General features: G+C 41.5%; 1 protein-coding gene across 2 annotated transcripts in view; it reads left to right on the top strand.

Annotated features, from left to right (window-relative positions):
- Nucleotides 1-14,328, top strand: part of ELMO1 (engulfment and cell motility 1) — a 434,299-nt gene that overhangs the window by 124,264 nt on the left and 295,707 nt on the right. For both annotated transcript variants that reach the window (XM_067562514.1, XM_067562513.1), the window contains exon 7: nt 1,600-1,769. In XM_067562514.1, the coding sequence (XP_067418615.1) occupies nt 1,600-1,769 (170 nt within the window). The remainder of the gene's footprint in view (nt 1-1,599; nt 1,770-14,328) is intronic.

Raw genomic sequence — 14,328 nt, 5'->3', positions numbered from 1 at the left:
GGAACATCTCAATGAAAGATTGTTTGAGGAGGTAGGAGATGATTGTTGAACTTTTGTTTGACGTAATAATAGCTTTTCAATAGATGCTGTAGGGTAGTGTGTCATCCCTTTAGAAAGAAAATAATGCTCCTGTTGTCAAAACTTATTCTCTTTCATTGAGGGCTTAGGAATATGTGTGGAAAAATAGTATTGTGACTAATGTGGAAGTTGGGAGATCTGGAATCTATTCTTGTCTCTTGTCTTCATGTATGGCTTTGAGCTAATCACTTCACCTCTGTATGCCTTAATTTACTCATCTGTAAAATGGGGGGAAGTGATACTTTCTTACTGTCTGAGAGTGTTGGGAGGCTTAATTTATTACTGTTTATAAAGCATTCTGGGATCTATGAATAGAAGATTATATATAAGTGCATATTGGTTTTTATTATTTCCAATCTCCTGTGTTCAAATATATTCAATCCTGGATATTCACAGCATCTATTGAAAAGTCATTGTCCTTGCAGATGTAGAGTAATTATTATATAGAAAAGAAATTTTTAGCTGGAATAAATTCAGCTTTCCCTACTTTTTTTCTCTTGCCTGCCTTTAGCAGAGCTAGTGAAAATATAATATCAAAGAGAGTGACTATGCCAGACCTTACCACTAATTTGGTTTCCTAATGGTATGCTGCTTCAGCTTCACGCTTCAGTCAGTGCACATAAGTGTGTTGTAGGAAATTGAATTTTACAAGCATCTCAGTACAACAGGGGAGGCTCTATCAATAACAGAAGATTGGTTAGCTGTTTACTGAAGCTTTTACACATTGTATCTAGGCAATTGTTATTCTGAGAGCGTTAACTGAAAATGTGAGATTAATGTATTTTAAAGTATTTGCTTAACTATGCAAAACAAATTTACGTGGCCTCTGGACAATTCAATTAATAAAAATTCCTTTAGCTCTTTATTTTTTCTCTTCCTGCCAGATGTCAGATTTCACATTATTTCTCATCAGAGAGCTAAACACTGATGGGCAGGATATTTTAAATATATGTTTGAATTGAGTTAATAAGAAGATGTTTGTGTGATAACATCATATAGCTTAGGAGGAAATCCTTTCCATGTCCTTCGGCAATACAAATACTATGGATATAGAATTGAGGAAAAGCAAAAGAAAAAAGGTAGGGAAAAGTGAGGAGGGAACAGAAATCGATACCATGTGCACTCTGCATAGGATCTGGAGTAGGATAAGATACTTTTGTTTATTAAGGGTGATAAAATAGTGCATTGAATGTAGACTAAAAAACAGTCATTGTCCAAATTATAGAGATTGCATTTACGTGCTTCCCTTTTTGGGCTAGTTTTATTGTTGTTAGGGTCACACTTCATATTAAGGGTACATAAGCTTTTTGGGGCATGCACTGTCTTTTTATTCTGTGGTTTGTTTGTTTTTTACAGTGCCCAGCACAATGGGACACCGGTCTATATGAGTGCTATTGCAATACCAATAATAATCTGTTCCATTGAGAGAAATTTGGGGTTCCAAATGTATACATTACATTTATAACTAAGGTTTTGAGGGTATTTTTTAATCTGTTTTTTTTTTCTTTTGTCTCTGGTGAGGCTGAAAAGGCACAGCAGCTCCATGAGAGGATCCAATCTTCTAGTATGGATGCCAAGTTAGAAGCACTGAAAGATTTAGCCAGTTACTCACGAGATGTTACGTTTGCCCAGGAATTTATAAATCTAGATGGTATCTCTCTCCTAACGCAGATGGTTGAAAGTGGCACAGAGTAAGTATTTTGCTTGAACTGTAATATTTGTTTCCACTGCTTTTGTGTGTTTGTCTCTCTCTCTTTCTCTCAGACTCACTATTTTAGCTTGAAGTATTTGTAAACACTCCTCACTTTCTAAAACTAAATGAAAAGCAGTATCCGAACAGTCCTCTGCTACTAAAACAGTATCTGTGCAATCACGTGAAACCCTGTAAAATTTGTTGTTTTCCCAAAGGGAAAAGGAAATCTTAGAAGTCATAAGACACCTCCGTGCCACAAATCAATAGGAATAAACCTGGTCTTCATTGCCCCAAAATAAAAAGCTTCATTTGTTAAACTTTTAGTCTCAAGGCTCCTGTTAAGTGGTGACATCTAATAACTGATTTTTAATTTATACTTTTTGATACAGTGTGGAAAAAAAATCCACTTCCTTTTGTTTTCTTTCATTTCATTTTTTTAATTTTAGTACCGTTTTCGATGGATTTTCAAAGGGCTCTTTAGGATCTTTCAAAGTCCAATATGAGTTAGGCACCTGACTCCCTTGCACTCTTTTAAAAATGTCAGCCTTTCTTACAAATGTGAAGTGGCCTGATCCTGTTCCATTGAGGTAACTGAGAGTTTTGTTATTGACTTCAGTGCTGAGGCAGTTACTGGAAGTTAGTGCAAGATAGCTCCCCTGCCAGCTGGTTCATCACACTGTTAACTGGTACTTTAATAGTTGCTCTGTGTAATGGGCTTTTGACATCCTTGGAAAGGTGCTGTTTACAGATAGTGCTTTGCGGTCACTGTATCATGTACTGTGAAGGGCATCTTTGTTTTGTAGCCTCTGTAGACTTTTTTAGATCACTGCTTGCAATCCAACTAGTGATACAAAGGGTTTGATTCTGCACTCCCTAACACTAGTTTTACCCTGGCATAAGGACTTGTCTACACTTTATGTACATGCCCTAGTGCAAACTCTAGGCTGATCTATACACACAAGATGTACTGGTCTAATTAAAATACCCTTTTAAATAAATTTTTGTTAAATTGGCTTATATTGGTTCAGCTTTTGTTGGTTAGTGACCAGATTAAGCAAAATCAATATAAACCAGGTTTACATTGATTTAAGGGTGTCCTCACATATTCTTAGGCTGTGTTTATACTGACGGTGGCAAATTCGCTGCCGTCAGATCGATCTTTCTAGATCCATTGAGCGGTCAGTTTAGACCTGCTCAATCGATCAGGAAGTTGACTGAGCAAATCCATCCCCTCAAGAAGCGTAGCGCCGCGTCGAGGGGAAAGCTGTTCCCGTCGGCACAGCACAGTGTAAACAGCACGCAGAAGGGAAGCAGAGCAGTCGACGTGAGTTACGCAAACTACTCTGTGTAGTTTGCGTAACTCCCGTTGACTGCTGCCGAATCACAAGGTAAGTGTAAACCAGCCCTTAGTTAAATAAGATCAAGTATATGTTGTTGCAGCTGTGTTGATCCCAGGATATTAGAGAGACAGGATGAGTGAGGTAATATCTTTTATTGGACAGAAGCTGGTCCAATAAAAGATATAACCTCATCCACCTTGTCTCTGTGTGTAGGCTGGACATCTGTGTAGATCTACTACATCAACATAAGAAGTGGCTTGCATTGACATGGCTTTCAAACTGGTATAAGCTGCACTGATGCAAGCCACTTTTACTGGTGCAGCAGGTTTATACTAGCGGTTGTCAATGCAGGTACACTGGTGCAAAAATGTTCAGTGTAGGCAAATCCTAAAACTGATACGTCAGAGCAGAGAATCAGAACCAAAGACTTTCCAATGGGTTTATATGTTGATGATGACCTATAATTGCTCACTGTTTTCTTCCTCCTCCTTTAGCTGATTGGAGCCTCTGCAATTCACAGTGGTGACTGGAGTGATTGCAGACCGATTTTGTTTTTAAAGTTTGGTCAGGGGAGAGTAATTGTGGAGAAAGGACATTTACTCCACACAGTGTATCTTGTTTAAATTATATACTGTGTAGTTTTATATAGTAAATCTTTTGGTAAGTCCATGCCTAATAGCCACAAGGATAGAAAACTTAATTTAGAGTTCTGTACCTAACACACACATGCACTTTTCTACCTGTCGCTCTCACTCTCCTGTCTTGCTTTAGTCTTGACCCTTTTGATTTTCATTGGGAGTCTGATGATAGTATTCACTGCTGAGTTAACTTGAGTTAAATGTTCTTGAGTTATTTTACTTAAATTAGCCTAGCTTGAGTGAGAGCAGCCACATTACATAATCATACTGGAGCAGCCATGTCTACCCTGGTGCAGCAGTCGCTTGTGGTGCTAAAACTTCTGGAGCCACAGCCCCTGGTTCTTAACACTGCTGCAGCAAGCTGAGCCATTCTAGGAATTTGTTCCCAGTGAATTGTAGAAGAACTTGTCTGGGGGAATTATGGGAAGGCATTGGAGGACTGGGGGTTCTCAAGTAGAGCTCACCTGCACCTACAGTACAGCACGGTTGTCTGAGCAGTGGATGAGTTGTGCTAACTTGAGCTTTAGTCTAGATCGCCTGATGGACCTGCCAGCTCAGTTTAAAAGCACAACCACACTAGAGTGGAAGGGTTTTTGTGTGGATAAGACTCGAGTTAGAGCTAACTCCACGGTGAAAGAAAAAACTCTTCAGGGGGCAAGCAACGTAAAGCGAAGCTCAGGAGTTTATGCCACATTTGCCAATGAGGAATCCTGCATCATGTTTACAGCTGGCTTGTTTGTCTCTCATTCCATTAGTTCAGTGATAGTTATGACTCCCTGTCTTACTGACTAGGATTCCTCTGGGTTTTCCAGGTAGCTGTACGTGTACATGCTACCAATCTGGTGTAATTAAAATAAAAATCATTTATAGGAGTTATCAGTGTCTCCTACTGACATCCCCGCGTGTTATTTACACTGCATTGCAATGCTTCAAGAAAATTAAAATGACTGGTGAATGGAGGCGGGATAATAAACATTCAGGAGAGTTTTGTCAAAAATGTTTTTCATACGTATAGTTACCATAATTCTGTCAAGATCTGCTCCCCAACCACCACACCATTTGGAATAAAAGGGCTGTAGAAAATGTGCATGCTGAGATTAAAATATTGTAGCTAGCAGCGGTCTGATCATAGTGTGGACAGGGCCCTAATGAAGCTGCAAGTGTACCTTGTCAATACCAATATTTTTTATAGTAGCTGTGGAGTAGGAGCAAGTCTAGAAACTGCCAATGTCCATCTAACTCATGTTGATTGATGCAGCTGGCATAGTGCTCATGCCCCAGTAAAAATGCTCAGCTTGCTTCTCTTTCAGGCTCTCTGAGTATGCTGCGAGTTGTTTATTTTTACTAAACAAAATCAAGAAATTGGAAATCATTCTTGTATTTGCTTTTAAGATGCAGATGGACTGTAAAAGTGGGCACTTCATGACCCCCAAAACAAGTAAATGCTGATTGCCAGCCCTAGGCTTCCTTGGCATTGAGTCATCTCTAGGACTTTGGGCCTATATACACAGAAAGGAGTGCACGCATGCAGACACAAGAAGTGACTTCAGACTCTATTCATGCTAGAGAAAGTTAGTGGGGGGGGCTTTTGTTTTTGTTTTTAAATGAGCGGTTTCCATCTAGTACATAGTATTTCTTAGTAGATTTATTACACAAGATAATAAACAAGAAACCCATGTTGTGCATGGTCACAGAGGGATATGCAGGTAGATTTCCTGATCCTGATGCACAGGAATTGACATACAGGGTCAAGGGACTACTTGTTCCTGTGCACCACAGGGAAAAGGGTTTGGAAAAGAGGGAAGGGAGGAAGCAAGACCATGCAACCTCTCCCGCCCCACCCCCCGTTACTGGTTCTGAACTGCCTTAATGGCTGGTGTAAAATGTGCATCCCTATATTTGGCAAACAGAAGCAGAACTGTCTGAAAGAGATTGTGCCTCAGCCAGGCAGAGTCTCCTTGCAGTACCATCTGGGGTGTGGTCCCCAGATATTCCACAGTCTAGCCCAGAATCAGTATTTTAGCAAATAGAATAATAGAATCATAGAAGATTAGGGTTGGAAGGGACCTCAGAAAGTCATCTAGTCCAACCCCCTGTTCAAAGCAGGACCAACTCCAACTAAATCATCTCAGCCAGAGATTCGTCAAGCCAGACCTTAAAAACCTCTTAGGATGGAGATTGCATCACCTCCCTAGGTAACCAATTCCAGAACTTCACCACCCTCCTAGTGAAAAAGATTTTCCTAATATCCAGCCTAGACCTCCCCCACTGCAACTTGAGACCATTGCTCCTTGTTCTGTCATCTGCCACCACTGAGAACAGTCTAGCTCCATCTTCCCTGCAACCCTTTTCAGGTAGCTGAAGGCTGCTATCAAATCCCTCCTCACTCTTCTCTTCTTCAGACTAAACAAGCCCAGTTCCTTCAGCCTCTCTTCATAAGTCGTGTGCCCCAGCTCCCTAATCATTTTCATTGCCCTCTGCTGGACTCTCTCCAATTTGTCCCCATCCTTTCTGTAGTGGGAGGTCCAAAACTGGACACAATACTCCATACTCTGGTCTCACCAGTGCCGAATAGAGGGGAATAATCGCTTCCCTCGATCTGCTGGCAGTGCTCCTACCAGTGCAGCCCAACGTGCCGTTAGCCTTCTTATCAACAAAGGCACACTGTTGACGGATGTCAAATTTAGTGTTGCCAGTTCTCCTGGTTTATCATAAGTCTCATGATATTTGGTGTTTTTCTTAAAGCCCCAGCTCCTGGAGTCGTGTGAAGAAGTCATGAGCATCTCACCTTTCATATTTACAAAAAAGTTTTTAGCTCTTATAGGTGCAGAGGAAAACTTTGAAAACATGACTCCCAAAGGCTGAAAAGTCAGAAGGCAAATTAAAAGAACCCCACTTTTACCCCTGTGGCTTTAAAATCATGAAGTTTTAAAATAAATCACGTGATTTTGGGGTCTGGATGCATGATTTTTGAAGGCTTGCTGTTGGGACTCCTGTAAACAACTGTTTAACAGCATAGTTCTAAAACAGTTTCCATTGCTATTGTGAACAGAGTGTGCTTCTGAGTTCTACATAAGAAAAATGACTATTCCAAAAGGAATATGGCCACCACATAGCTGTGTGGTAGGACAAGAGTGGCAGCAACTGTGTTTAATTTATTGTTGCATCTAGGGCCAAATCTACTCTAGCAGCATTTTGCCAATATAGCTATACTGGCATACTATACAGGCAAACAATTCCTAGTGTGGACATGGTTTATACTGGCCTTACTGTGCTGTTGCCTCTATAGCTTATTCCAGCCAGCTCCCATGGAGTGAAATAAGTTACATCAGTCAAAAACTCTTACTTTGATATAACTGCATCTACCTAGGGGCTCTTGCCAACATAGCTATGTGGGTCAGAGATCACACTCCTTACTGACACAGCTATGCCAGCAAACGTTTGTAATGTAGACCTGGCCTGTGTGATAGGGATGTAATTGCTTTGTGGGGAAGGTAGAGGAGGAAAATTGCTTCAATTTCTGCATTAGAGGAATTATGTCTTTTCACTGTTGGAAATCACAAATGCTGCCAGACCAGATTAATCTGAATTTATTTCTGAATTGTTGTTCGTTATTTTTTAGAGAGAGAGAAATCTTCCCAATAAGCAAGTCAGATGTACTTTTCAGCAGCTACGGAATTGGCAGCTTTTGAGATAGCAATCATCCATGCATTAAGCACAAATTAAAAAGATCATGTTGTTCAAGATCTAGTTTGTGGAGAAGACCCTGCTAAATTATAGCTCTTTGCTCACTTTTCATATGGTATTATGTGCAAGGCCAGTGGAAAACTGCAGAAATTACTGCTGTAGAATTTTTTCTGTTCTTACTCTCTTTGGTGAATGATCATCACAATATGATACAAAACACACCTGAGCCAAAGCAGCAAGTAAAAGTCTTACAAGATGGGACCAAATCTTGTTTTAATCCTTAAAGCTCTGCAAAGTCCAAGTGAGAGCATGATTTGGTAACATGTTAAAACATAGTTCAATCCCATCTAAACTGCCAGACAGAATCATGATTCGATTATGTTGTTTGATGACACTGGACAGGAAAGTGCTTCGTACACCGCTGGTGTGTAATGTCCATTATGCTCACAAAGGAAACCACAGCATCCTCCCCCTCAGCCCCCCAGATGATAGGGATGTAGCAGTGGAAAAAAAGAGCCATGTGCCCATTTTCCATTTACAATAGCTACAAACCAGAAAAGTGTTTTTGTCTGGGTTGTCTTTTTTTCTTTCCTGGTCACTTCATGTTTGGAATTTTTCCTTTTTATTTCCTGTTGTTTTTCCAACCTAGGCATTGTGTGCAACAGGAAAAGCCCACTTTAAAGAATGAGTCAACAAAGAGCACATCCTGAAAAAGGGGTAGAAGAGCACTGAAAAATTAAGCTTTTCTATTAAATGCCTTGACCTTCAGTGTTGTATGCAGTGTAGTTGTAGCTGTGTGGATCCCAGGACATTGGAGACATCAGTGTTGTTTTTCTTACCTCGCCCATGCTTAAAAACATTAGCATTTAAATGTTCCTAGCTAAGTGTTAATGTTAGTATGTTCTTGAGGTGAATTGAATGTGGGAAGATAGACACTTTGCTTCCCCCCCCTTTTTTTGGTCAAGAGACAGATTTCTGTAAAACTGGATTAAAAGGGAAAAGTGCAGTGGCTTTAAATTTCTGAACACTCCTCACAATGAAAAATAGGTCGTTTCTTAGCATGAAAACTTAGAATTTGAGGAAAAGGTGAGACCAGTTTAAAATTCCAGGATTTGCAATTTTCCAGAGGCCTGGCTGGTTGGTATCTCTCTTTCAGTGATGCATGAAGACATCTGTCTTTTCTGAGAGTAGAAGTACTGCTGCTTTATAGGTAAACATTTTTACAATCATCATCAAATTATTACTTAGTTTGACCCTGATCAGGGTGTTTGTCAAACTGTGAGTATGATATTAAGCAAGACTTGGTACAAACAGAATCCCCTCATACTTAAATATTTTTCATTGGTTTTGGGGCTGCTAGGCAACCGTATTTCATGTTGCATAGGCTTCCTGAGTCTCAATTTTTTTCTCTTTTTTTTTTTGAATGTGGTGGAAGCTTTTTTTCTTTTTTGGGGAACTGGGATGCTGTGGCCACTAAAAACATCTTGCCATGTGTTTAAAAAAAAATGGTAAGAGTTAGCCGAGCCAGAACACTTCTGAAAGGTAGTTAATTATGTCCTTGATTTTAAATGGTGTCTGATGTCCAAGATGCGGACACCCTAATGTTATGACTGAAAATCCAGAAAGAGACTGAATTTGGTTAGCAGATCCTTCATCTGTCCAGTAGCTGAACTTGCTCCATTGTCTATGCGAAGGAATTTTTCAGAACATTTTATGCTTTTACTGACAGTGGCCATCCCCAAAGTTCGGAGCAATACTGCAGATAAAGCTCCTGCTCCTGTGTCCGCTGCCTGGTGTGATTAACCAAGTGTTGTTTAAACTTTCTCTGAGAGGAGCGTGTTTAGACACGTAGTGTTTAAAAACACTGACAGCCTTGGGAGACTTGTATGTTTTAGCACTCTTGATATTGCTAACACCAAGAGAGCTGCACTGGCATAAGCAATGGTGTGAAATTTTCACAAAAGCTCCTTAGCATGAACCATTTGTCTATCTTGTTGATTACCCCTTCTGAGGCTGAGGCTTGGTTTACACTAAAAAGTTAGGTCAATCCAGCTATGTTGCTCAGGGGTGTGAAAAATCTAACCTCTTTAGTTTAAACCGACATAATTCCTTGCATAGACAGTTCTCAGCTGATTGACGAATTCTTCTGTCAGTATAGCTACCGTCTCTCATGGTGGTGGATTACCTATGCCGATTGGAGAACCCCTCCCATTGGTGTAGGTAGTAGTGTCTACACTGAAAATTATACTGGCACAGCTGCTGTGTTTCAAGTGTAGAAAAGCCCTCCAGCTAGAACTCCTTTGATTCATAGTCAGCAATCTTAGCACAAGAGCCAAGAGGAGCTGTGCTAACTTTGTCTCAGCTGGAAGCTGCTCTTGGCATATATTACAATGCACTTTCAGCAAGAATTAAATCTGTGTGGGTCGAGGAATTCCAAATGGAACTGCTGTTTTTTTGGGATTCAGCCAGAAATGTATCACAAAGTTCCTTCGAGGCCAAACAGTGAACATATTGTGGTAGCAGAATGTCTAAACCAGTAACCTTTCATTATTCTCTTTTACATTATGTTGGCATTCAGTTTGAGGTTTTTTTCCTTTATGGAAACTGGTATGACAGATTTATCTGCTCATCAATGTACTATGAGTCCTTCACAAACGTTAATTAATTTACCCTCACAACCCTCCCGTGAGGTATGAAGATGGTGGTATTCCCATCCATTCCAGTGCAATCAGCAAACAGCACATTCCCAAAAGAGACAAATATCAGGGACCTCATCCTTTCCCCTGATCAATATGACCTTGTCCATACAGGACCTTATCAGTGATGACTCACTTGACTTGGTCTGCATTACAGAAACCTGGCTGACTGACATCACTACCTGATCAGTGTTGGCTCACCTCAACCCTTCAGGTGCCTCTATCCACCACAAGGCCATATCTAGGGAGGAGAAACCTCTGGGTGCAGTAGCCATTCTCTTCCCTTCGAAGCTGAAAAGCAGGAAGATTTCTGTCAAATAGGAATCAGCCATAACATTGTAGTGTAGATGTCACAATAGTGCTGTAGTGTAGACGCTTCCTACGCCGATGGAAGGGTTTTTCCATCACTGCAGGAAGCCCACTTACCTGGGCAGTGGTAGCTAGGTCAACAGAAGCATTCTTCCTCAGTGTACCCACTGATTATTAGGAAGTCCAAGTTCAGACTTCTCTACGAACACTGAAGCGTGAAAGCCTTCCCAGAGGAATTGATAGAGATGCTGTTTGACATAGTGATGAAGTTCACACCACTAATTATTTTGGTAGACTTCCAATATCCTCCTGGATAACTGCTTTGATACAATAATACAGAATCTCCTGTCTGCTCCTCCACATTAGGCCACCCCACCCTCCACAACCATGAGTTGCCATCAGAGATACATTCCCCCTAGAACAGGGGTGGGCAAATTGTGGCCCATAGGCTGCCTACGGCCCATCTGAGCTTTTAATCAGGCCCTCCAAATCAACCGGTGGTCCGCAGAAAATGTGTGGAACAAGCTCTACGGTGCAGTGGCCGCTCCCCCTCCCAGCCCCGTCCTTCCCCCCCAATCCTCTCCCACCACGTGGGCCCAGCGGCTCCCTGGCCGGAGTGCAGTGGCCACTCCCCATCCCAGTCCCGTCCCTTCCCCCCTGCCCTTCTCTCACCACGTGGGCCCGGTGGCGCCCTTACTGGAGTCGCTCCCGGCCCTAAGTAGCACCGCGCCTCAGCCACTCCCCCTGCACGGCCCTCTCCTTCCCCCCACCACTCTGTATGTCCTACCATATGATTTCTATATGCAGATGTAGCCCTCAGGCCAAAAAGTTTGCCCATCCCTGCCCTAGAACAATGAAACTGTCGAGCAATAGGAGGAATCATGTACGTGTAAGAGAGAGAACTTTCACAGGACCAGAGTCTGAACTATGGCACTCCAGGGTTGCCAGCCTTTCATTTTAGTTTTTACTGACATGAAGATCTAAAGTTTGATTTTTTTTTGTTTTGTTTTTGTTTTTGTTTTGTTTTTACTGACATGGTAAACTTTTTACTGACGTCACTAAAAATACCATAAACAATACAATAGTGTGTACTCACTCGTGATATTCTGTACACAGGAATTTGGAATTACGCAATTGTTTTAGCTGCAGTTAATTGATCAATCGGGTTCTTTGGGCGTGTGCAATAATAGAAAACAGGAAATTGATAAAGTCATGATCAGTGTAGTTTTATGATACAAGAAGTGATTCTGAATGATGACAATCAACGTGCAAATACAATGGTTTTTTTTCTACCCAATTTTACGGACATTTTCATTTATTTACGGATTTACTGACAGTGCTAAAATTGTACATTTTTTTTACTGACTGTGCATAAATTTACGGACAGTTGGCAACCTTGACTCACTCCCTCAGCAGTGACCATGGATTTCCCCACTTTCAGAACTAAATCCAAAACACATTTGTCTAAGCTCCTGTCCCCCCCAAACACACACACACATACACACACAAAAACAAAACCCCTATATTTCAGGAGGGGCCAGAAGGAAGAAATCAAGAGAGACACTTGTTGGTTTTAAACAGTTGGAAGGTGCTCAGATACAGCTGGGAGTCATGTGAGCAAGGTTTGTTTAAGATTTTGTCATGGTTATTTTTAGTAAAAGTCACAGACAGGTCATGAGGAATACACAAAAATTCACGGAAGCCCATGACTTTTCTGTGACTTCTACTAAAATTAATGGGGAGGGGTGTTGACCAGGCATCACTGAAGCCAGAGGGAGGGGTTGAGAGCCCTAGTCCCACTGCCGGAGGGGGAGGGTTTAGTAATCGTCACTAGCTGGAGCTCCAGCGTGGAGCCCCCAGAAACAGAAGAGGATCATTTCATGGAGGTCTCTGGAAGTCATGGAATCTGTGACTTCTGTGACCTCCATGACAAAAGCCTTATCCTTACATATGCGTACCTAGAGAGATCTTATAAATGGAGAAATGACGCGCAGGAAAGTTATGGCCTATGCCCCAAGTCACACGGGAAGTTTGCATAGCTGGTATCAGAGTCCCAATGCAGTGCCTTAACCAAAAGACCATGCTTCCTCTAGAACAGCAGTTCCCAAACTTTTTACTAAGGTGACACACCAACTGCATTTTCTCTTTTTTGGGGACCCACCATTACTTCTGCTTCCCCCTTTCTCCTTCCCACCTCTTGCCCCCTCGTCCCTAGTCCCCTAGCTCTTGCTTCCCCAGCCCTGTCCTCTTCTGCAGCTCCTGCCGGCCCCTCTTTCCCTGCAGCCAGGCCACTATTCCTGCAGATAGTCCATTTGTTGGCTCTAGCCACTTTCTTGTGTTGCTTCTGCTGTTGCTGCCCCGGGGAAGCGAGAGTGGAATCACGAGGCACTTCCTTTGCGCTACAGCTGCTACCGCTGCGTGGATCCCACTCTCTATGGGGAAGTTAAAGTGCAGGTGGTGGGGTGTGCCGCTAGGACACATACAACCCACCTAGGCCCTTCCCATGACCAATTGGTGGGGCAAGACCAACCGTGTGGGAAATACTGCTCTAGGAGGTAACTCTATGTAATATAAGAGTCTCAAAGTATTTCTCCAGCAATGCCCTGCTTGGGGTGGAGCGTGAATCATCTCAAGAAGGCACTTACTTTTCACTCTTCCCCCAAAGCCCCTTATCTCAGTGACTGAAATGGGGACATGGCATGAAAGAAAACATTGGACTTGAGATGATATAATATGAAAATGGCATATGACAATCATCATACCGATGCAGTATCCGTAGAATCCGTAGAACATACAGCATACTGTTTAGGTAGAGGAAGCATACGCTTCCAAATTAGGATGTAGAAGAAGGAGAGAGAATCCTTCATTATTGCTGTGTCTCATCAAAGGTACCCTCAGTGAAGTTCCAAATATTGCTGCAGACATGGAACTGGATAGTGTTTGGTTGAAAGCAGTTAGAATTCATCAGAAGAAGTGGCAAAGTAGTGGATGACCAGGGTCCCAATCCTGACCCAACTCACATCCTTTGCAACCTAAGTTTGACTTTACTGTAAATAATTTGTTTTTAATCAATAGGTTACAGGGTGTAAGTTTGGTGTAAGTTTGGCCCCATGTGAATAACTATTCCATTTCATCACAGAAAGTTGCCTTCCTTATACTAAAGGATGTCTCCTACAATAAGTTGTGAATACACTGTAAGGACAACAGAACTAGGTAACCAAGCACATTGGACTAATTCAGACCTTATGATATTGTATATCCATATACAAATGCTGGAAAACATTGTTATAACAAATCCAAGTTGCTCCCAAAGAAAGGATAAAAAGGATTAAAAAGACAGGCTAGTGAGGTCTGCAAAAATCAAGAGTTCTCTGTAATAATTGACATACAGGATTTCGGCATGTAGGGGGGGTGAAGGAAAGTGAAGTTGCTGTCTGGATTATTATTTTTTTGGATATCACTCTCACCATTCATAACTTCTTTACTTTAGCTTGCTTAATCAGCATAATCAGCACTTCTGGTGCTGGTTGTTACTGGGTTGATTTGCAAATCATGATTAGTGAACCGGGACTTTGAAATGCTCCTTATTATCTTCTCCCTCTTCCCTCCACTTAGTATTCAGCTTTCAATTTCCTAAATATAGTAATATGATGCCATAGTTTCTGGTTCATTAATGATGCACAGTACTGCATGTCTCAGAAAAACAGGAAACATCTAAACAAAACTCTCTTGGATGTGGTACATAAGCCACTGTCCACAAATAGGAATCAAGTGTTTGGGCAGTTGTTATAGGGGTGGCATTTCCTGAAAGTTAGAATTAGAGATTGGCAAAAACTGAAATCCCTAATGACAGACTTTTGGAATCTGAACCCATATGTACATTTTTC

The sequence above is a fragment of the Emydura macquarii genome, unplaced genomic scaffold (genome assembly GCF_026122565.2).
Source record: "Emydura macquarii macquarii isolate MOO-44397 ecotype Brisbane River unplaced genomic scaffold, CSIRO-AGI_Emac_v2 contig_2432, whole genome shotgun sequence".
NCBI lineage: Eukaryota > Metazoa > Chordata > Testudines > Chelidae > Emydura > Emydura macquarii.
This window is presented reverse-complemented; position numbering and strand designations above follow the sequence as displayed.